The sequence below is a fragment of the Canis aureus genome, chromosome 15 (genome assembly GCF_053574225.1).
Source record: "Canis aureus isolate CA01 chromosome 15, VMU_Caureus_v.1.0, whole genome shotgun sequence".
Classification (NCBI taxonomy): Eukaryota; Metazoa; Chordata; class Mammalia; order Carnivora; family Canidae; genus Canis; species Canis aureus.
The window spans coordinates 41,728,758-41,753,761 of NC_135625.1; the positions used below are offsets into that span (position 1 = coordinate 41,728,758).

Sequence of the window (25,004 nt, forward strand, 5' to 3'; positions counted from 1 at the left end):
TGAGAAAGGTTGCACCCCTGGAACTACTATACTACTATTGGGCTACTATAGCCAATAGGTGTTCTAGATTTTTCTGAACAAAGCTTTAATAAATTCAATATAATCAAAATAATCCATAACAAAATCCAACACTCAACAGAGGACAACAAAATCTTAACACTGAACAATTTAGTATTTACAATGTCCAAAGAATAATTAAAAATACTAAGATCCAAAAAAAAAAAAAAGAAGATACTAAGATCTCACTCATTTTTATGGTTGAGTAATGTTCAATCATATATATATATAAATGTTCTTTATCCATTTATGGAGGAACACGGTTGCTTCCATATCTTGCTATTGTAAATAATGCTGCAATAAACCTGGGGTGCCAACAACATGGGTGAACCTAGAGGGTATAATGCTAAGTAAAATAAGTCAGTCAGCAAAAGATAAATACCGTTAGATTTAACTAATATGTGGAATTTAAGAAACAAAACAAGTAAAGAAAAAAACAGACAAACAAAAAAGCAGTCTCTTTTGAATACAGATAACAAACTGGTAGTCGCCAGAGGACAGGTGGGTGGGGAATTGGTGATATAGAAAAAGGGAATTAAGAGATGAGCACCAAGTACTATACAGAGTTTTCGAATCATTGTATTATCTACTTGAAAGTAATATAACACTGTATGTTAATTATACTTTAATAAAAATTAATAAATGAACATTTGCTTACAAAAGCATTTGCATATAAAAATACTATATATGCAAAGAAAAATCCATCAATAAAAAGAGACCCAGAGATGACACACCTGCGAAAAGACATGATAGCATTAGACCTAAGGAATTTTCAACAGCTACTATGAATGTATCAAGTATTTAAAGGAAAATAGGAGTATAATAGAGAAGAGATGAGATTTCTTAGTAGGTATGTGGAAACTAAACTGGAACAATAGGAACTATCTAAACTCAAGCATGCATAAGAAAAAAATGTAGGAAAAAATAGAAGCAGAGTATTAGTTACTTGTGAGCCACCAAACGAAACCTATGTGTAATTTAAATCCCAGAAGTAAAAATTTGTGCAGCAATGATAGCCAAAACTCTCATATATATAATATATAATATAATATAATATATAATATATAATATAATATGATATATTATATTATATATATATATACCAACATATCTGAGAAACCCAAGAAGCATAAACACAAAGAAAAGCATCACGCAAGGGGCACATAGTATTTATGCAGTACTCCAATCAGGTGGAGGTCGATGGCATAGGTGGTTAAAAAATGTGTCTCAAGCAGAACAAAGAATATAGAAGTTTATTGAACACACTGCAAAGGAGTGGCTGGCAGAACAGGAAAGAAGAAATTTCAACAAGGTGGTGGTGAGAGACCATGATTATAGGGTGGAGTAAGGATGTGTGGTAATAGATGGAATTTCTCCAGTTTTGGTAATCTTAGGAACTGTGCCTGGTTGTTATTGGTCAGTTACTACCTATGACTATTTCAAGGTGGGTCACTCAATGAGCCTCTTTGCATGGAGTTTGGTGATTTCTATAGGTCCTTTTGCCTTTACTTTCCATTGCTCAACTTTCCGTTACTCAAGGCTACTGTCTAAAAGCAGCCTTTAAGATATTCAAACTGCTAAAAACAAATAAAAAACAGAAAATCTTAAAAACATCAGAAAAAAAAGGATGCACATGAAACAAAAATAAGAATATCCACTTACTTTTCAGCAGAAAAAAAAATGCAGAGAATGAGGTACTATTGTTAAAGGAATGAAAGAATAACTTTTAAAAATCCATCAATTTGGAGTTCTGTAACTAGACAAAATAACCTCCAAAAATCAAAGTGAAGTTACACTAATTTCAGACAAAAGTTGAGAAAATGTATCACTATAGACTTGTACTACAAGAAATGTTAAGGGAAACTTTCAATTGATGATGAATTTGACACTTATAGAACACTACACACACAGGAATTGAACCACTACCTCAACCATATACAAAAAAACAACTCAAATAGAGTTACACTTAAAGCTTTAAGTGTAAGAGTTAAATTTATAAAATTCTTAGTAGAAAATTTAGGTGCTAATCTTCATGATCTTCAACAGGTAATGTCTTCTTAGGTATGATACTGAAAGTACAAATAAAAAAAGAAAAAATAGATAATTTGAACTACATCAAAATTTCTTTAAAAAAGATTTGTGCTTAAAAAATACAATTAAGAAACTTAAAATATAACCTAGGAAATGGGAGAAAATATTTCAATTACATATTTGATAAAAGTCTCCTATCCAAAATACCTAAGGAATGTTATAGCTCATCAATAAAAAGAACATTAACCCAATTAAAAAATGTTACAGTCATCAATAAAAAGAATACTAACCCAATTAAAAAATGGCAAATTATCTAAATAGACCTTTCCTCAAAGAAGACTAACAAATGACCAATAACTATATGAAAAAATGCTCAGTATTAATCATTAGGGAAATGCAAATCAAAACCACAATGAGCTACTACTTTATTCGCACTAGAATAATTAAATTTTTAAAAGACAGACAGTAACAAGTACTGACAAAGACCTGAAAAATTAGGAAGCCTCATAAATTGCTGGTTGGAATGTAAAATGGTATAGCCACTTTGGAAAACAGTCTGGAATTTCCTAAAATACTAAATATAGAATGACCTTGATTCAGCAGTTCCAATGCTAGTTAAGTGACTGAAAAAAAATGAAATCATGTATCTGTTTTTTTTTTTTTTAAGATTTTATTTATTTATTCATGAGAGACACAGAGAGAGAGGCAGAGACAGGCAGAGAGAGAGAGACAGGCTCCATGCAGGAAGCCCGATGTGGGACTTGATCCTGGGACTCCAGGACCATGCCCTGGGCCAAAGGCAGGCACTAAACTGCTGAGCCATCCAGGAATCCCTGAAATCATATATCTATACCAAAACTTGAACATGAATGTTTATAACAGCATTACTCATGATAGACAATGAGTAAAAATACCCCAAATATTCATTAACTGATGAATGGATAACATGTAACATATCCATACAGTGGAGCATTATTTGGCTAATAAAAGGAATGAGTATTGCTACATGCTACAACATGAATAAACCTTATAACTTTAAGCCAGTCACAAAAGGCACATTTTTTTATAATTCCATTTACATTAAGTACCCACAATAGGCAAATCTATAGAGACAGAAAGTAAATCAGTGGCTGCCTAGGAATGGAACTAGGAATGCAAAAATGTGAATTGACTGCTAACAGGTACAGACTTTCTTTTGGGGGTGAAGAAAAAGTTATAAAATTAGATTCTGGTGATTGTTGTACAACTCTGTGAATATACCAAAAACCATTGAATTGGTTACTTCATGTGTATATATGGTATGGTATGTAAATTATATCTCAATAGAGTGTTAAAATATTGTGGATACCACTAAAGCATGTTTAAAGAGAAACCAAGAGTTTTACATTCTTATATTTAAAAAAAAGGAATTTAAAGTCAATGACCTTAAATTCCACCTAAAAAACTAAGAGAAAAGCAACAGAAAATTAAACCCAAAAACATGTAAAAGTAAAGGAAATAATAAGGACTAGGTCAAATATTAATAAAATAGAAAATGGACAAAAATTAGAAAAAAGTAATGAAACAAAAAGTTATTTTATTGAAATAATAATGAAATGGATAAATTCTTATTAAAGTGATTAAAGAAAAAAGTAAGAAGCAATGAATTGCTAATATTAAAATGAAAGAGGGTACATAACTGAAGATCTTATACACATTAAACAATAATATGAAAATATAAACAACTTTATATAAATTTGACAGACATATTTCTTGAATGATACACATTTCTAAAATAAAAAATATGAATTTCACTATCTTTTGAAGAAACTGAGCTTATAATTACAGGATTTCTCATTAAGAATGTTACAGATCCAGAGAACTCACTTCACTGGTGAGTCAGAACTTCTCTGATATCGTATCCCAATAAAGACATTATAAGAAAAGAACTGTAGGCTAATAGTACTGATGAACACAACAAACCAGTTAGTCACCTGTCACATCAACATAATATGAGAGAAAAATCATGTGATAATCTCAATGGGTGCAAAAAAGCATTTGGCGTTACTATGGACAGAATTGCATCTCCCCAAATTCATCTGTTGAAATTCTAACTCCCATGTGACTGTATTTGGAGATAGGCAATTAAGGTTAAATAAGATCGTAAGAGTAGAGCTCCAGGGACGCCTGGTTGACTCAGCGGTTGGGTGCCTGCCTTCGGCTCAGGTCATGATCCTGAGATCCAGAATCGAGTCCTGCATCAGGCTCCCTGCAAGGAGCCTGCTTCTCCCTCTGCCTATGTCCCTGCCTCTCTCTCTAGTCTGTGTCTCTCATGAATAAATAAATAAATCTTAAAAAAAAAAAAAAGAGTAAAGCCCCAATCCACTAGGATTAGTGTCCTTATATAAACAGACACCAGAAAGCTTGCTCTCTCTCTCTTCACCCTGTGAGGACAAGAAAAAAGGTGGTTATATGCAAGTCAGGAAAAGAATTCTTCCTAGGAATTTAACCTTGCCAGGCCTTGATCTAGGACATCTTGCCCCAGAACTGTGAGAAAAAATAAATTTCTGTTGTTTAAGCCACTCAGCCTGTGGTATTTTGTTATGCAGCCTGAGTGACTATCACATTATTCAACATCACTTCATGAGAAAAAGTGATGAGTGAAGTATGAATAGAAGGAAACATCTTAAATTTAATGAGTTTCTCTGAAAAACCTGCATTTCACATTCATACTTAATGGTAAAATATAGAACTCTTTCATTCCTAGAACTGATAACAGTAGAAGTTTGTCCAATCTTACCAATTCTGTCTTCCATTATAATAGAGATCTTGCAATGAAATAAGAAAAAGAAAAAAAGGCATGCATTTTGGAAAAGAAAAGTTAAGACTTCTTATATTGGCAAGCATTAGGTTGCATACACAGAAAACCCTAAAATTCAGTTGTTCAAAAACTCACTAGTACTAATGAATGAATTAATCTAGGTATCAAGATAGAAAATCGGTAAAGTCAAATCAATTGTGTATCTATACACCAGCAACATACAATTGGAAAGTAATCTTAAAATATCATTCATAAAAACATCAAAAACAATAAACGCTTGAAGTTCAATTTAATAAAACCTGTTGACTGAAAACTACAATGTAATACAATAAATGGTAACCCAAGTAAATGGACAGGTATCTCTATTAATAAGAAGATTATATTAGTAAGGTGACAGTTGTCCCCAAAACTGTCTGTAGATTCAATGCAACTTTTGTGTGTTGTATAAATTGAAATTCCATTCCAAAAATGTTTTTTTGAAAATGCAAAAGACCTAAAATGGACAAAATCTTGGAAAAGAAGAACATAGAGTATATGAACTACCTGATTTAAAGACTTATTATAAACCTACAGTTATTAAGATGTATATTGTTGATGTAAAGACAGGTATGGATCAGTGAAACAGAATAGTGAACTTAGTTATAGATCCACACATACATGGTCAATTCATTTTTGGGACAAGCAAAAATGTAATTCAAGAGACACTATTACATATTTTTAAAATTGGCCAAAACCCAGAACACTGATAACACCAAAGGCTGGTGAGAATGTGGGTGCAATAGAAACGTTCATTCATTGCTGATGAGAATGCAAAATAGTACAGCTACTTTGGAAGACAGATGGGAAGTGTTTACAAAACTGAAATACCGTTCCCATATAATCCAGCAATTGTGCTTTTTTGGCATTTAATCAAAGCAGTTAAAAACTTATGTGCACACAAAAAACATAAGTTTTTGTATGTTAGTAGTATTTTTATTTATAACTGGCAAAACTTGGAAGCAACCAAGGTGTCCTTCAGTAGGTGAGTGGATAAATAAACTGTAACCTCTAGACAATGGAATAGTATTCAGTCCTAAAAAGAAATGATCAAGCCATGAAAATACATAGAAGGACTTTAATTGCATGTTACTGGGTGAAAGAAACCAATCTGAAAAGGCTACGTGTTATATGATTCCAACTAAAGACATTCTGGAAAAGGAGAAACTGCAGACACAGTACAAAAGTCAATAGTTGCCAGGGGCTGGGGGAAGTACCCTCCTTGACTCCACATCCTCACCAGAATTTGGTGTGCTCAGTGTTTGGGATTTTGGCTGTTCAAATAGACATGTAGTAGTTGTTTTAATTTGCATTTCCCTGATGACATGGGGTGGGGCATCTTTTAATGCGCCTATTAAATGCACCTATGTATCTTCTTCAGTGAGATGTCTGTTAAAGTCTTTGGCCCATTTTTTAATCAGGATTTTTGCTTTCTAATTGTTGGGTTTTAAGAGTTCTTTGTATATTTTGGATACAGTCCTTTGGCAGTTGTATCTTTTGCAAATATTTTTCCCCCGGTCCATAGCTTATTTTCTCATTGTCTCGACATAGCTTTTCACACACTGGAAGTGTTTAATTTTCATGAAGACTAGTTTATCAATTACTTTTTCATGGATTGTGTCTTTAGTGTCATGTCTAAAAAGGCACTGTTATACCCAAGGTCATCTAGGTTTTCTCCCATGTTGTGTTCTAGGAATTTTATAGTTTTATGTTTTATATTTATGTCTGTGATCCATTTTGAGTTACACAGTGCCATTTTACCAATAAAAAAAGTTGGAAAGAAATAACATAGAAGTATTTAATACTTCTTGTGTTTAGAAATAGTATCTATATGTAAGCTATGGATCAAATAGAAAATAAAACTATATATCCAATAGATATATTGGATATATATATATATCCAATATATCTATATATATATATAATATATATATATATAAAAAAAAATAAAAAGAAAAAAAAATAAAAAGAAAAAGAAAATAAAAAGAAAAAGAAAAAAAAAATAAAAAGAAAAGAAAAGAAAATAAAACTATATATCCAATAGATATATTGGATATATATATATCCAATATATCTATATATATATATATTATATATATATATATATAATCAAATAGAAAATAATACTATATATCCAAATTTGTAGTATATTTAAAAGCAAAATCCAGTGGTAAGTTTGTAGTTTAAAATATTTTTATTGGGAAATGTAAAAGGTGAAAAAATTAAAAGTAAGTTCAACTTAAGATGTTAGAAAAAATAAACAGATAACCTCCAAGTGGAAAGGAGGGAAATGATAAAGAGGAGAGCAGAAATAAATGAAATAGAAACCACATACAGTAGAGTAGAGACACAAAGCAAATTTGGGTCTCTGAAAACAAACATTGGCTAGCGTGACTAAGAAATTAAGAGAAAAGTCACAAATTAGGAATTTAGGACTGTAAAAGAAGGTATCATTATGGAAACAGCAGAAGTTGAAAAGAAAAATAAGAATAAAAGTTGAATAATATGTCAATAATTTTGAACAGAGATAAAATACACATATTCATAGGAAAAATATCTAATCAAAACTGAATTAAGAAGAAACAATGAATTTATAAAGACTATATATACTTAATCCTGAGTTAAAAGTTTTTCTACTAAGAAAAAATCACGTCTAAACAACATAGTCAAATGCTGCCTTCAAGGAAACTATCCCAACTCTATAGCAATTTTTCCAGAGGAAAGGAGGAAATACTCTCAATCTCATTTTATAAGATTCTTATAGTCACAAGACAAACCAGACAAGGACAGTACTAAGGAAAAAATATTGGAGGGCTTTTTCATTCATGAACATAGGTGTCAATGTCCTAAGCAAAACATTAGCAACCTGATCCAGCGATGTTTAAAAGAAATAATGCATCATGTCTAAGTTGGGTCAACCCCAAGAATGTAAAGTTGGGTCATGTTAGAAAATACATCCATAAAATTCCTTACATTAGTAGATTAAAAGAATAAAACAATATATCCCAATTGAAGCCAAAAACTATTCAATTAGATGCTTCATATTTCAAGATTCTAAAAAAATACCATCAGGAAACTTGGAATAGAAGAAAAAGGAACCACCTTAACCTAATAAAGCCTTAAATAAAAAAAGCAATAGCAAAAACCATATTTCATTTTACACTGTTTGAAATAGTCCCTTTAAAAAGACAAAAGAAGGCAAGAATGTCTCATAATACTTTAGTCAGCAGAGAGGGAGGGTCACCCAGCTTAAAACTCAGTCTCTCCCACCGCTGGGGTGGAATTCCCCTGAAGGGGCCTCTGCTAACATGGGCTCCAGTGGACTTAGCCACTCACTCCTGTGGGGAGTTCCGACCTCTTCACTGTGACTCTCCACTGTGATCCTAGGTAAGGCACTGTTCTCACTTCTCAGGTAGTGATCTTCCAGGGAGGACTGCTCAGCCTCAACAGAAGAAGGTTCCTTTCTCCCTGAGGACCAGCCCCCCAGAACCTTCTCAGGGGTCCCAACCACGTGCCCTCTCATGCATAGCTCTGTGCCTCCACCCCTCTGTCCCTCCCCCAGAGCGCCTCCTCTCCTCCCTGACCTCCCTCAGGACGAATCTGCCACATCCTTCTGAAAGGAGATTGGGAAGAAGACTTTCTGGGGTGGGTGCGTGAACCACCGTGATGGTAGTTCTCAGAGGGGTGTCCAAATATCTTTTGACCTTTAAGTGAAGTCTCTTATAAGTAATAGATATCTAGTCTCCTAAGGTGACTGAAAAATTGTGTTTATTTGGCTGTTTATTTTCTGGCAGTTCCATTTATTATTATTTTTTTTTAGAGATCTATTTATTTATTTTAGCAGGGGGAGAGCACATGAAAGGAGGGGCAGAAGAAGGGAATCTCAAACAGACTCCCTGCTGAGGGCAAGCCCACTTATGGGGCTTGATCTTCTGACCCATGAGATCACGACCTGAGGAGAAATGAAGAGTCAGAGGCTTAACAGAGTAAGCCACCCAGGTGCCCCTCTGGAAGATCTGCTTTTACAAACAATTCACCATTTCATAAAGCTATTTCCACATAGAAGACATTTCTCTTGCTTCTTAATGCTCACAGTACTTTGTCTATTTTATCTATGCCTTACCGACAACCCTGATCACTTTTTACCTTTTATTATAAATTTTTTGTTTATAATCTTATCTCTCCTATTAAGCATTAAGTTCTCTATTTAATCTGCCTTTTAAAATATCTCAAATAACTTTACCAAACATGGCCAATATTTAAAAAAATGTTGGGATGAAAGCTAAAAAAACAACAGATAACATATATTGGATACTTATTATGTTCTGTTTGCTGTGATAAGCACCTTTTCTCTACAAGTGCACCATTTTAGGTGGTGGATACTATTAGCATTCCCCAGCATCCCCCAGGATACTGATGAAAAATACTCAGAAAGGTTAAATAACAACCCTGTCCAAGGTGACCTGTCTGTAATGACCAGAATCAGTATTTCAGCTGAAACTGTCATATAGCTTAACTCCTGTGCTATTATGTGTCCCTTTCAGTAGCCCTGTACGGGGCAGCAGTGTGTATGCGAAAGCTCCCAGGCTTGAAATCAAGAACTTCAATAAAAGAAAAATAAGACAAAGCAAAACAAAACAAAAACCTCAAAGCTGAATGCTTAACCTAACTCTGCCACATGACCACTGACACATATTTGGGAAATCACTTACCCCTCAGCCCTAGTCTTCCAAATTTTAAAATGAGGAATATTATAGACCAGCTTGAAAGTCTCTTTTACCCTATGATTCTATGTGCTATCAAACTTGTTTACCCATATTTCTCGAATACAAACACACTCTTGCACAGATGCTGCACTATCCTTCGTGCACGCACTGGTTAATCTTACCTCTATTCCTTTACACGGTATCTTCCCATTTTGAAACACCTTGTCTTTCTCTTGGCTCCCTATTTCCATTCTCCTTTAAGATGTCATCTCAGCTCTATTTTTTTTTCCATGAGGGCCACACCAACTTATAGAAGTTATCATATGCCATAAAGGATGTAGTACTTTTCTATTTTTATTGTTCTCTAGTTGTTTACTGCATGCTGTTTTGTGATGGCATCTAAAATATAAGCTCCTTATGTTTACAAACTATGACTTTGCTTTTTTTTTTGTTTTGCTTTATGTTCTACAGCATACACCACAATCATGGACATAGTATAAATGCTCATTCACATTTGATTGTTTATTTAGAAAAAAAACCATGCTGCTTAATGAAGGGGGAACTCAGTGGGAAAATTCAAGGAGTTTACAGAATCAAGTAGAAACTTTGATACTGCATTCTTCAAGGTCAAGATATATCAGGAGTCCGAATTAGAGTGAAATGTATTAAAGTCACAGCCTAGGGATCCCTGGGTGGCGCAGCGGTTTAGTTCCTGCCTTTGGCCCAGGGCGTGATCCTGGAGACCTGGGATTGAATCCCACATCGGGCTCCTGGTGCATGGAGCCTGCTTCTCCCTCTGCCTGTGTCTCTGCCTCTCTCTCTCTGTGACTATCATAAATAAATAAATAAATAAATAATTTAAAAAAATAAATAAAGTCACAGCCTAGAGAGTAGACCTCAGTCAATGTCTTCTGTTGACAAAGCAGATGATAAAAAACTGAATGAGATTAATACTTACTAAAATCAGCATCCCTGAAAAGAAAATTGACTTTTCTTAAAGAAAACACACACACACACACACACACACACACAACCTAGAAGCAAAGTCTTCTAGAGGAAAGTTACATCAAATTAAACTATTAAAATCATAGTGAAAGTAGTGATAAGCACAAATTGCCTTTGCACATGGTTTCTGTAGAGAAAAGATTGATAGGTTGGACCTGTCAGAAAGAGCTGGTTCTTGGTCATTTCCTATGTAGTCATGTCTGGTTGGATACTGGCCCATAATTCATAATCACCTCTCAAAGGACAATGATTTCCACCGCATCTTCTCCTTAACTTATTCTGGGCAGATAAGCTCACTTTCTGCTTCACCAAGAAAATTGAAGCCAAGAAAAAGAACTCTCTCCATTACATGGCTCTGTTTCCCCTTCTCCCTCCTCAGAGACTACACTTTCTCAATTATCCCTGAATTATTCTCAATTTCTCAGCTGTATTTACCTCTCCCATCCTGTTCTCTCTCCTAACAGCATTCAGGTAGTTTCAAAATCTCTCCTTTCTTAGTGGAAAGAAGTCCCTCCATCCTGCATCCCCCCGTATACTCCTCTTCCACCTTTTCTCAGCTGCATTGCCACCTCTTTTCAGTTGCATTGCCAGACTGAATAACAAAAAATTGTTTTAAAGATTTTATTTATTTATTCATGAGAGACAGAGAGAGAGGCAGAGACATAGGCAGAGGGAGAGGAAGGCTCCCTGTGGAGAGCCTGGTGCAGAACTCAATCCCAAGACCCCGGGATCACAACCTAAGCCGAAGGCAGATTCTCAACCACTGAGCCACTCAGGTAGGTGCTCCTGAATAAAAATTTTAACGCCCTCCTGTCTCCCTCCTATCATAGGCAGCTTGCTGCCTGGAAAGGCAGGAAGGAGAGAAGACACTTGGCTTGTGATCTTGTCAATCCTGAAAAAAGAGAGAAAGTCCAGTAAGGTTGAATGAACCATGTTTACTCACTGTTGCAAATATCACCAGCAAAGCATTGAGTAAAGATGTAGAAGATCCTGTCTTGAAGGAAAAAGTAGGAAGACCAGAAAAGGAAGAAAATGGTTCATTCAGGCATGCTCATCTGATTTTACTCCTCTTTTGCTGGCCACTCCTTTATAGCTTCTCTTCCTCTTTTCTCCTTAAACATCAATCTTCTGTAGGAATTCACTCAAACCGTCTCCTCATTTCTGTGTGTATACACTCTCAATATTTAATCTCACATCCCCACCTCCATGGTTTCAGTCATGAATGTCCTGATAACTCTAAAAGCTGCATTCCTATTGCTGCATTACACATCACCACAAACATATTATTCATTAAAGCAATATTTATTTATTTATTTATTTATTTATTTAGTTAGTTAGTTAGTTACTTAGTTAGTTAGTTAGTTAAGTGCAAGTGCCAGGGAAGAGGCAGAAGCAGAGGCAGAGGGTGAGAGAGAATCTCAAGCAGACTCTATGCCAAGCCTGCACCCTGACACTGGGACTTGATCTCACAATACTGAGAGCATGATCTAAGCCAAAATCAAGAGTTGGCTGCTTACCCTACTGAGCTATCCAGGTGTTCCAAGCAATACAAATTTATCATCACAGTTTCTGTGGCTCAGAATTCTGAGCATGGTTTAGCTGGGTCCTGTCAATGCAAAATGACACACAACACACACCTTTTAGAATTAAAAAAAAAGAGAGAGAGAGAGAGAGAAGAAAGAAAGAGGGTTTTATCGAGCCTAAGTGAGGACAGCTGGACAGCTGCTGCCCAGGATACGTAATCTTCACAAAGAAGAAAGTGCTCCAGAGAAGGATGGTTTAATACAGGGTTATATATATATATATATTTGTTACATCAAGAGTTACAAATCATTGTGACAAAGGACATTTCAGAAAATTACAAGCTTTAACTTATGCTTTTATATGTGCAAGGTTGTAGGGTCCAAAGGTATGGGAATAGGACTTGGAGAGATTTTTACTTTTTCATTTTTTTAAACATTTTATTCATTTGAGAGAGAGAGAGAGAATGAGCACACACAGGGAAAGGCAGAGGGAGAAGCAGACTCCCCACTGAGCAGGGAGCCTGATGGGGGGCTGGATTCCAGGACCCCAGGATCATGACCTGAGTCAAAGGCAGATACTTAATCGACTCAGCCACCCCTGTGCCCCAAGATTTTTACTCTTATCTTTAGTTTAAAATGTCTCTTTTAAGGTTATTTGTTAATGAGGCAGATGTACAATGTGTCCTCGGGGCAGCAACAGAGTCAGTCCTTGCCTTCAAGTTTGGTGAAGTCATCCTGACCTTGATAAAAGTGAAAATATAGTTTTCTGGGAGCCCAGGAACAGGGCCCACAAACATGAAAAGTTTAAATTTTCCTTTATCAGTCATTGTCACAGATTTTCACCAGGCCCAGGCCCAGGCCAAGGTTCCATCTAAGGCTTAGCGTCCTCTTCTAGGTACACATGGTTGTTGGTGACTAAGTTCAGTTTCCTTCAGCTGTGGTTGAGGTGCCTACTTTCCTGCTAGCAGTTAACCAAGGAACACTGTCATCTCCTGGAAGCCATCCTCAGGTCCTTGCTATGTGGCCTTCTCCATAGGTTTTCTCACCAAATAGCAGCTTACTTTGTCAAGGCCAGCAGGAGAGTCTATCTGTTCAGCAAGGACCCAGCTCCTTTAGGAGCCAGTCTAATCTTTTGATTAACTCAGGGTTAACCAATTAGTAATTTAGTCATGGAACAAATATCAGAGTACTCACAAGTCCCACTCGCACTTAAAGAGAGGGACTTCTACAGGATGTGTACACCAGGAGGTGGGCATCTTAGAGTTCTGCTGCTGCAATGCACAGCTTCTGTCTTTCTTCCTCCTGAGCTCCTTTACGCACACACTTGTTTCTGCACAAATTTGTTGAAAGGCTCCAGACAGGGATCCCAATGGCTTCTCAGAAGCCACCCCAATGCAAATTGTCTTTCTTCTGCACTCTAGTGTGTAGTGAAGTCCACAGACCTCACCATACCTGTCCAAGAAAAGTAACTTTGATCATGAGTGATTCATACTCATGGCACTTAAATGGAAGGACATAGCCCTGCTATTCTAACCAACGGTAATTGGGCCAAGAATTTGTGCATATCCTGAAGTCAAGCCTATATGGATGAGAAACCAGGCACCACTGAAGTGGGTTGGTAGGGATAAAAAGGCATTTCATATGGGATGATGGTAAATTGAGCTTGTCAAAATTACTTTTTAAGTAATATAATAACTCCTTCCTAACCAAGGAAATTATCTTTCTGAAAATTATCATATTCAGGAAAATCTGTCTTTAAGATTATAATACCATAATTAATGCAGAGTAAGAGGGAAAGTAACTTTAAATGGCCTCATATTAAGATGATGGTAAATGAAAATTTCAAAGACTCCTATTTCCATTTAAAAAAAAATCAGATGACATAGCATTAAACTTTTTCTCCTCTCATTCATGAAAAAAAGAATGAAATCTTGCCATTTACAACAACATGTATATACCTACAAGGTATTATGCTAAGTGAAATAAATCAGACAGAGAAAGGCAAATACTGTATGACTTTACTTATATGTCGAATCTAAAAAACAAAAGAAATGAACAAGCAAAACAAAGGAGAAATAGATTCATAGATACAGAGAACAATCCGGTGTTTGTCAGAGGGGAGGGGTAGGAAGGACTGATGAAATAGGCGAAGGGGATTAAAAGGTGCAAACTCTCAGCTATAAAATAAATAAGAAGGGAGATGAAAAGTACAGCACAGGGAATATAGTTAATAATATGTAGCAACTTTGTATGGTGACAGAGTAGGTAGATTTATGATGGTATGACTTCCTAATGTACATTAATATTGTGAACTTGAAACGGTCATCATATTGTATGTCAACTACACTTAAAAAAAAAAATCTCTTGTAAACCTTCCCCTCCCCTCTGCCCCTGAATCACCCTGTGTAGTTGTTTAAGAAACATTGCTTCTTATGTATGACCTTCCCAGATATACATAAACAGTTTTCGCTGTGGGAAAAAAAAAAATTCCTTTTAAAGGTTTCAAAGTAGCCTTTCCTGTTTGAAATCCAATGCACTTGACCTCTATGCTCTTGTTTTGTTTTTGCAATTCATGGAAAAATAACAGCCTGTCCTTTACAGAAAATATATTGATGACGTCCTATCTTCTAGTTATAGCCTGGTCTGGTCTCTATTCGATGTTTTAGCAGGTAGAACATAAATGGGGATTGCCTCTCTGCACTATCTGCAGCTTCATTTAGCAGACTATACAATCTCCATTTTGTCCATCCATTGATACTTACATTTTGGATAAGATCGTGATGCTTCTGGAGTTTCCAAATACACCTATTGGTCCAAGAGCTGCCTCTAAAGAAAGAACAGAGCAAAGCAAAGTCAGGAGCAAGAAAATGATGCTTGCAAGTCAGAAGCAATCAGTGGGCATCTGCTTAAATTTTACTGAGCTATTTCATTCTGGTGCCATATTCAAAGCCTTCTATGTATTTCTTTTGTTTTTCCATAACTCACAAACAGAATGCCAATTCTGTAATGAACCAGTCCTCGGGCTATATAACAATATATGTAGTTTATGTTAGAGACATGCTTCAATTTGTCTCATTGTCTCACAGATTGTGTTTCAAAGACCGTCTCTTTGCATCAGAATTTCCCTAATTGAAATATATTTTAAATGTAGTAGGGATGAAAAAAAAATGTAGTAGGGATGGAATACTCTATAAGCAGTTAAGTGTATCTGAATATTGAGAAAATAATTCTGGAACAGAAATTATAAGGCCTGAATTCTATTATCCATTCTTGACACTGCCTAGCTATATAATTGTAGCTCTGGACAAGTCATAACCTATAAAGCCTTTATTTAATTAAGTGCAAAATGAGAAGTTTTGATAACTAGACTCTCTCCAGTTTTATAAATTCTATGACAAAGCGTTCATTTGATGCATACATATTTCATGAGTTTCGGTTGAGGAATGTAAGAGTGTATTAAAACCAAGACTAAAATATATATTTGTTTGTATATTCTGGATCTGGGACCTCATGTAATTTTTTTTTCCAATAAGCAGAAATAATACCAAAGCTATGCTTCCTAACCCTGGAGAGATTATGAAACTCTACCTAGAAATAATACCTTTGCCTCCACTAAAGATTTTGACAGAAACACATCTTTTGACCTTAAGGACATTAAAGCCTGTAACAGCCTTTGACCAATTGGGTCAGACCCCAGGGAGAAGGTTCTCAGTAGCAAGCTGCCTGGCCCAACAGAGGCCTCCTGACATTCACTGTGCTGGAGTCAATATGCAATTAGAAAACAAAACAGCAGGATGTGGGCAGTTTGATTTAAAAGTGGATTCCTGGGGCTCCTGAATGGCTCAATCAGTTAAGAGGTCATGGACTCTTGACTGCTTCAGCTCAGGTCACGATCTCAAAGTCAGGAGATTGAACCCCCCCCCAAGCCCAGCTCAACGCCCTGTTTAAGATTCTCTCCGTCACGCTCTGTGTTCTCCTCCCCACTCCCTCCCTAAAGAACAAACAAACAAATAAATAAAAGTGGATTCTTCTTCCCAAATCCAACTTTTCATGGAGGAAGAGTCCCCAAGGCAGCATTCTGCTAGGTGAGCTGGGCTTTGTGGCTGTCTAATCCTCCTCAGTAGGAAAAAAACAGATCTCAAAGGGTATGTGTTGTCTTAGAATTGCCTATTAGCTTAACATTACATCTATGACAACAAGATTCTTCTTATGGTAGTTTAAAAATTATCTATCATATATAATCATGAAATCCAAATTACTCAGTTAACAAGCATATATATCAGGCAGGAGCTATGTGTCTGGCACCTACAGGAAGTGCTTTGGATATAGCTATAGCTGGAAAACTGCAAGCTCCTGGCCCCACCCAGGAATCTATAACGCAGTGCCTAACATCTAATACAGTAACTGATAAAATGGGGATAATGATAATGCATATGTTTAGAGTTATAGGGGGAATCAAATGAATTAATACAGGGAAAGTGCTCAATAAGTGTTAACCTTTATAATTAGTTGGGGCATAAGATGTGTAAATACATAAATACTATTCTATAGGGAAATAATAAATTACCCAATGTAGCAAATAGAAAATAAGGGAAATCTGTTGGAACAGGTTTTCCTGGGGTGAAATAGATAAAGCATAAAGGCAAAATCAAGTAAGAGGAGCATCAGTTAGGGGCTGGAGTCCATTCTTGGATGGGGCCTGGGAGGATGAACGGGTAGTAGCAGACAGGGTGTAACAAAACAGTTAAGTTGTGAATATTCAGTATCAGTGTACACTACACGTGAGTATTTAGGAATTCCAACTAACTTTAAAGGTGCCATAGAAATCTACACACAGAAATCCTAATGAATATAATCCTATGTAACATAAGTTACTGGAAATACTCTATCCTTGTGCAATTGTATGTGCACCCACATAAGCATGCATGCCTCATTTTTTGAATACATAGCACTTAACAGGTTCAAGTCACATCTTTCCCCACATTCAAGGTCAAGGAAAAAATATATCTAATAATTGTGAAGGTGTGTTTTTAATAAGACATCCTAAAATCCATCTGGATGTTCTCAAATATGATCAAGTATGCTAAAATATAACTAAGGTAAGATAAAACTGTAATTTCATATTTTCATCATGTCACAGGTTTGTAGGTAATTGCATACCCAGCAAGCAGGTCAGCTAAAGGTATCAGCAGTGGTACAGGAAGTAGAAAAGGGGCTACAGGACAAGGTGCTTATAATAGTCTCAAGGGTCCCCATGGAGAAGAAAAGGGGCTGAAGTGTTAACAAAAGAGAGTAGGTCTCTACTGGTGTCCCCAAGTATCATGAAAATGTATTACATTTGTACTTATTTGATGCCTATCAATTGCTTCCTCTGTGACATGATTAAGATCCAGAACAAAGTAGAAATAAATAAATGCCTAGCCTATTTGTCTAATCCATATCACATGATTAAGTGGATGACATCTGTGTCAGAGATGAAAGGAATTCACAGAGTACTCAGCGCCCCTGTCTCTTCTGGAAAGCAGACGAATAAAGGGTTTATTAGCATAACAACTATGACCATTCACAGAGTTGGAAAATCCTGCTGTTTACTGAGAGGAAGCCAGGAAAACAACTGGGCTACGATGAGTCCATGTTAACCACCAGGCTTCCTGCATCATTCACACGTGTACTTCTGGCATAGTCAGAGATGTGCAGGGACCGTTTGACCATGCCCCACTCTCCAACGCCTCCTTATCAGCACCACATGTGGGTCCAAATAGACACACACACACACACACACACACACACATACACACACACTCTCATACATAAACATCTATGCCAGAGTCCTTTCTTATTCTGGCACATGGAGGAATAACTGCAAGTGTTGCTCTACTTCCCCCTTCAGAACACAGGCAAGAGATAGAAGAGTTCCCAGTTCACTACAGGAGGATGAGACAGTGCATGAAGCCCAGCAAGAGTTTGTCCATGTCTTTCCAGCATTGCCTGCTGACTCCTCAAGCATCAGAACAGGCACCATCCTCAAGGCTGGGAGGAAACATTCCACAGGACAACCCAATAGTGTATATTACGTATTTCATGCTCCCCAAGCAATTTCAAATTCAAGTGATAAATCCTAAGTGATAAATCCCAGCAAATATTTATTCAATATCTAATATATCCCAGTGCTATATCTGAACCAAGCAATACAGAAAGAAAGGTGCATACAGCCTGGTGAGGAAAATGCCCTTGAAGCAGGTAATTAGAGGGTAGTGAGTGACTCACCTAGGAGTGCCTGATGCCTCCAGGACATTGTGAAGCAAAGCCTCCCTGCAGAAGTGATTCTTAAGTTGCAGGACAAGAGGAGTTTAGTTAAGAGACAGGTAGAGGGCAGGAATAATGGTGCCCCAAGCAGAGGCAACAAAAGGGTGAGAGCAAAGGTGAAAGGTTTGGGAGATGTCCCATTCAGGAATTCTAGATAGAGAAAGGATTTTGTTTGATTATAAATCTGCTTCCTGTGAGTTTGGTAATAATGAATTCTCAATTATTATTCCAGCTCAATTATCCCTGAGCAGCTGACAATCGAGAGTCAGATCGGGGTCCTGGTTGAATGCTCAATGACCCTGGGAGTGCACAAATGGGCTGGCATTTCCATCTTTCCTTATATCTTCATTGGGAGAGGTGCTGGTCAATCAAGTGTATGTAAATTCGATCATATTTTAGGGAGGACATGACAGGAATTTTGCAATAAATCCTTTTTAGCACAATGACTTATGAAGAAGTAGGATGAAAATTTGTGTAACATGTTGCCCCCAGTGTGGACAGCGGCCCTCTTGTTTAGCTGAGCCCCTTCTTCAGCCCTCTCTGTGATTCATTTTCTCTCCCCAGTGGACTTGCTTGTTATCAGTCATTGCTGATGGCAAACAACCCCACCCCCTCCACTGCCCCAAAAGGCAGAAACATCTAATAGGAAAGAGACAAGAAGAGGAAATCCTAAAATGTGAGGGTAAAAATTCTGGGATATCTCATCTGTGTTAATGAGTTATTCACAGAAACTCCTCTCCAAATGCTCCTCATTGGCCAAGACTGAGCACTACTCTGGCACTAAGGGAGTTGGACTCTAAGAAAAATCAGGGCACCTCTCCTGAGAGGTGAAGCAGAAAGCATCAGGTAGAGATGGTCCTGTCCTCTTAAGAGCAACTCTAACATTAAGAAAAGTGTCTCAATGGCATTTCTGTTTTAAGAAAGCATTCAAAGCTTACTTGCAAACTGTTCTCAGCACATATTACCTAGAATTAAGATTCTCCAAATATTTCCCCAGCTGGATCTTGAACCTCTCTATATTTGACAGATACTGTTAGTAGTTAACTTAATACTCATTTTCCTCTTCCACCTTAGGATAACTATGACAGATATCTTCATCTGCCCCTCTAGATCCTTTCTCCTCCATTCTCTGTCCTGATATATCAGCCTCAGGATACTGACCTACATGGACAACATCAAAAGGTTTGTCCTCTGGCTTCTATTTGGTTTGGCCAATAGGGAGCTTTGGCAGATTTCAAAGGGAAGGTGGAAAATAAGTACAGGTTCTTAGTCCCTTCTCTTTTTCTGAGTTTGCCCTGGGCTGGTTGTATTCTTTAATGAAGATAGACTCCTTTCAAGGTGGCATTCTCTACTTACTCCAGCCCTTCCTGGTTCTTCTGTCACTCCCTCTTCATCCCTTTATACCTAAGGATGATCTGGCACTAGTCTCAGGTTACTGTATCAGTTCTTCAGGATGGTCTAGATCTAGCCATAGTATTGTGTGCAATCTGGTTATGGTCTTAATATTTTCACTTGGATGTGCCATCTTTTCCCTGTTGGATGCTGACTAATCCAGTTATACTGTTAGATACAGGATACAGAGCCAAAATCTGTTCATGTGATAATCTCAAAACCAAGCCCCAAAACTCAGCTTACTTTCTTATAGCCAGGAGTGGTCATGTGACAACTGAAGCCAGTGAGAGGCAACCAAAAGTTGGGAAGGCATGGGAAACTTCAGGAAATGTCCTTTAAAAGGAGATGGACTCAGCTGTTTTGTCTCTTTAGCCCTTTACCTTCTTCCTTCAAGGACAGTGGATGCCATCCCCCATTCCAGGCATGAGCATGAAAGCCACATGCTAGGGATGGAGGTGCAAGAAGCTAATGAATCCGAGAGTGATCACAACAGGAGCCCTGGACTTCCAATTTCCAGTTTACTTGTTACATAAGAAAAATATATTCACATTTGGATGAATCACTGTGGTTGGGTTTCTGTCACATGCAGCCAATGCAAACCTAATTTATACCTTGCACTTTCCTCAATTCTGCTTGCTTTTTGGAGGCTGTTTATATAATCATCCTGACTTTTTAATTTTTCTCCAATGTTTCAAGTTTGGAACCATTTATCAGCTTTTCTAATTTTTGACACTTCCTTCCTACTTCCTATTTCCAGATACCCTGAACTTGTGCATTTTCAGACTACCCACCTAGAAGATAGACTCTTTTTCTTGACTTCAGGATAGTTTCTGATAAACCCCCTTTGAGCTCAGTCCACGAAACAGCTCCAGAAGTCTAGACTCTCAGAAGAAAGTAGAACATGGCAACTTTAATGTAATCGAATACTCATGGGAATTGGAATCAGAGTGGAAATCAGAGTTGGAATCATTAGTTATTTCTCTATTACTTTCTGCTTTGTGACCAGTAGCAAGTTAATAATCTCTCTTAGGGTCAGGTTTTACCATGACAAAAACTGGATAAGTTGGTTTTACCTATGCAATAGAGTTGCTCTGAGATTCAAAATCAAACAAAATGTTTTTCAGTTTTGAAAAATAAACAGTTCCATCATCAGCACACTAATTTAGGGATTATTATTAGGATCTTGGAGATACAGTGCCAGAAGATTGGGCAGGAGCCAGGATGCCCGGGCAATGTGAGCCTGGAGAAGTCAGTTAACCTTCTGGTACTTCAGAACCTCTAGTAGCTCAATAATGATATTATTAATATCATCTGCCTTGCAGGGGTTTAGGATATTCACTACACCAAATAAAGCTTTCTCATGGGCACTTGACTTTTTTTTCCCCCTCTCTGTTGAGAACATAGCTAGTGGTTTAACTGGAAGTGGTGGGGGAATGGGACATAAATAAATTAGTTCAGAAACTACCTCCTAATTATTGCAGGATAAAAGAATCTGCATATTTGCAGCAGTGCAGTTTATTTCTTCCTATGGAGCTGGAAAAAGGAGGCATCTGGCAGATATTTCCTTTTGTCTGAATCAGGCTTTCTCTCTGATTCATTGGTGCTCTCAGTACCTGACCAAAGTCATGGCCAATTAACTTTGATCCACCAAGTCACTAAAGTCCTATGCAGTATTTCCTCAGGAATTAATTTTAGAAAATGAATTTCTGTGTAGCTTTTCCTGCAAGTTGCCCACTGAAATGACTTAGCAGAAGTGAATATTGCACATGCACCTAATGTTTATAAGCTGGTCTGGTTTATGTGAGAAGTGTTGTGGTGGAGCAGTTTTTTAGAGTACTGCCCCGCAGCTGAAATGCCTGACTTTGAATCTGATCTGTACCACTTCTAATTGTCATGAATGTAAGTTATTTAAACTTTTCCTGCTTCACTTTTCTCTTTTACAGAATAGGACTGATAAGAGTTCCTCTCTCATAAGTTTGTTGTAAAGATTAGGTTATAAGCAAAATGCTTGGAACAGTGCCTGGCACATGGTAAGGTTCCGTGGAGTTTTCTAGTTGTCACTCCATTGTAACTGAGGTGGGAATGTGGACCCAATCTTTCAGATGATTCAGTTATTTAAGAAAAGCTAGACATTGGATTTTCATGGTAATTTTAAATATTGACACCTAATTTAAAAATCTTTAAAAAATAAATGAAAACCTTTAACAATATAACACATATCAAACAAAATATGACTGAGAGCTGAATTCAGCCTATAGGCCTCTACTTTTTCTGTGAATTAGAGATACCTAGAGTAGATGGAAAACTTCATTTAATGATTCCCGAATTCTGAGTTCCTAATCCTTGGGAAAGTTGACTTGAGCCAAGGTTACACCTAGATCTTGAGTGCAGTAAATTGGTATGGGAAAGAGGAAAGCAAGTACCTGCTGTGTGCCAGTTCTTTGCCAACACTTGACAAATGGAATTTTATTACCTTTTCACAATAATATGAGTGGTAGTATGATGTTGATTTATAGTAAGAAATATATAATTTGGTCATCATGCCTGTTTCTGGTACAGAGCTCCTAAAACCCTTGGAATTTCTGGCTGTTGAGAGCTTGAGAGCTATAAAGGTATCTTTTGTCATGTTAATGAATTGACTTCCTGGACTGCTGGTAAAGATAGGAGCAAGGAGAACCAATCATGTGACTAGAGGGTTGGAGCTTTCTGGTCCATCCCCTGACCTCTAGCAGGGGAGACAGATTAGAGGTTGAAGAGATCTCCAATGGCCAATAATTTAATTGATAATGGCTATGAAATAAAGTCTCTATAAAAATCCTAAAAAGAGAGGGTTCAAAAAGCTTCTGGGTTGATGAACACATGGACGTGCAAGGAGAGTGGCTTGGAGAGAGTAGGGAAGCTCCATGCCCTTTCTTCATATTTTGCCCTGTGTATCTCTTCATCTGTTGATTCATATCCTTTAATGTCCTTTGCAATAAACAAGCAAATTTCTAGTGAGTAAATGAATTCCCTGAGTTCTATGAGCTGATCTAGCAAATTCATTGAACCCAAAAAAGGGATTCTGGGAACCTCAGATTTGTAACCAATCCATCAGAAGCACAAGTAACAACCTGGACTTGTGGCTGGCATCTGAAGGGGAGGCAGCCTTGTGGGGCTAAGCCCTTAATCTGATGCTAACTCTAGGAGATAGTGTCGAAATTGAGTTAAATTGTGAGACTCCCAGCTGATGTCCAAGAATTGGTGTGGGAAAGGAAAAAAAACCCACTGGAATTGGTACCAACAGTGGACCTTGTCATCATCCTTTCACAGATGAGAGAACAGTGTTGTGCCCAAGATTATGTATCCGAGAAACCACCAAGGAGCTGCCACCGATGCAAGTACATGAGGGTTTATTAACAAGCTTGAGCTTGGGTCCAAGTATACCCGACACAGCAGACAAGGGACTTGGACCCCGAGGCTAAGAGGTGTAGCAGTTTTATAGGGGCCAGTGACCAATGAGATTGTAACACACACAGAAAGTTGCACAGTCATGTCGGTCCACACGCAGGTGGCCAATTGAATTACAATTTACCCTATAGTGACCATTTGAACCAGCCTATCACTCTGGTCAGAATTGGCTTGCAGGTTTGGTGGGCAAAAGGCGGGTTTACATTCTTATGAGCCAGTTTCCGGTAAGGGTGTGCTCAGTGGCTTGACTAGGGTGGGGGAGTGCCTTAAGCAATAATCAGGTCATGTGGGGGGTCATACAGATGGTGGGTGTAACACAAAATGGAGTTAGTCCTGTTCTGCTTGTCCAGGGGTAGGGAATTTTTGTTAAATTCCTTGGGTCCCACAACAGAGCCTCAGAAAGGTTAAAAAACTTGCCCAAGTTTGCACAGCCAAGATTGGCAGAGCAGGGATTCAGACTCAGATGACACCAAAGCCTATCTATGTTCTAGACCACTTTTTAAAACTACTTGTCAATTAAGCCAAAGAAAGGAAAGGAATATTTGTCATTGGTATGATAGATAAATTTCAAAATCTAGTGGCTTCCTTCAGTAGGAGGTTATTTCTCACTCATGTAAAACCCAAAAGTATGGATCTGATGAGTGAATATTTTCTGTTTGATTGTTCAGAGGCTTGACTCCTTCTCTTCTAACTTGGCCTTGTCTTTTACACATGGTTTCTAAGGAAGAGAGTGTGGGGGAAAAAAAATTCATGGGGCATATTGAATCAAAAGCATTTATGAGCAGGGCTTGGAAGTGGTGCATATCACTTCTAATCATGTGCCTTGTCCCACATCCAGTCACATGACCACACCAGGCAAGAGTGGGATCTGAGAAATGTAATCGAGCTGTGGCCAAGAAGGGAGGGAAAAATAGTTGGCAAACATCTAGAAGTTTCTTCCACAAGAGCTTGGCTGTCAATAATCCCATCTGAGATGGACAGAGCACAGTTGATATCCCACAAATGACTCCTGCCCAGGGTGGGATGTGTGACATTCCTCAGGAAGCTTCCAATTGTCTTAATGTTACTGCCTTGCTAGAAGGAAAAACAATCTTTAACTTGACAATGACAAGGCCCTCAGTACTTTATAGGTCCTCCTTAGCATATGAAAATTCTTTTGAAATCTCCCTTTTCCCTACCACACCCAACTCCCAGGTATATAATCAGCGACTCCTCACAAGCCCCGGGGCAGCACCTCTTCTTGCCCACGGGTCCTGTCCCTCGTGGTTTAATAAAACCACCATTTTGCACCAAAACTGTCTCAAGAATTCTTTCTTGGTCATCGGCTCCAGACCTCACCTATATTCCAAAACTTCATCAACCTAGACCCAGTGGATTCTTGGGGATGTGTTTGGCAGATGAGTCTTTGAAATTAGATGATAGGATTGCCCATGAGGTGATGATGATGAAGTCTCATGAATAACTATTTTCTCAAGAACATGTTTGGCTTCTTTTGTATCAGCATATTACAGAGGCCATTTCTTTCATCTAGTTTATAACCTTAAAAAAATTATGATGTGGACATTTCTTTAAATTCCATAATCCATCATCAACAATAGTACTATGTAGTAACTCCCACTTTTAAATTGAATTTTAGTGCTCCCCATTAACAGTTCACTAGAGAGAAATGACAAATAATTTCATGGCTCAAGAGCAGCAGAC

At 37.5% G+C, this 25,004-nt stretch overlaps 1 protein-coding gene and 1 long non-coding RNA gene across 26 annotated transcripts in view; one reads left to right on the plus strand and one right to left on the minus strand.

The window, feature by feature from the left end:
• The window catches only part of LOC144284590 (uncharacterized), a 29,995-nt gene extending 15,009 nt beyond the window's left edge, over window positions 1–14,986 (minus strand). The window contains exon 1 of the long non-coding RNA XR_013353058.1: window positions 14,921–14,986. This is a non-coding gene — a long non-coding RNA (uncharacterized LOC144284590). The remainder of the gene's footprint in view (window positions 1–14,920) is intronic.
• Window positions 1–25,004, plus strand: part of LOC144284588 (uncharacterized) — a 120,079-nt gene that overhangs the window by 7,052 nt on the left and 88,023 nt on the right. For 6 of the 25 annotated variants that reach the window (XR_013353042.1, XR_013353039.1, XR_013353041.1 and 3 more), the window contains exons 2-4: window positions 18,049–18,223; window positions 18,697–18,838; window positions 19,575–19,646. The exons of 4 other annotated variants lie outside the window; for them this stretch is intronic. Coding sequence is in view for 5 of the 21 variants with exons in the window: in XM_077849295.1 (XP_077705421.1) it covers window positions 18,049–18,223; window positions 18,697–18,838; window positions 19,575–19,646; window positions 23,166–23,252 (476 nt within the window). In the remaining 16 variants the exon portion in view is untranslated. 15 more of the 25 variants (XR_013353046.1, XR_013353047.1, XR_013353044.1 and 12 more) reach the window with 15 other exon arrangements.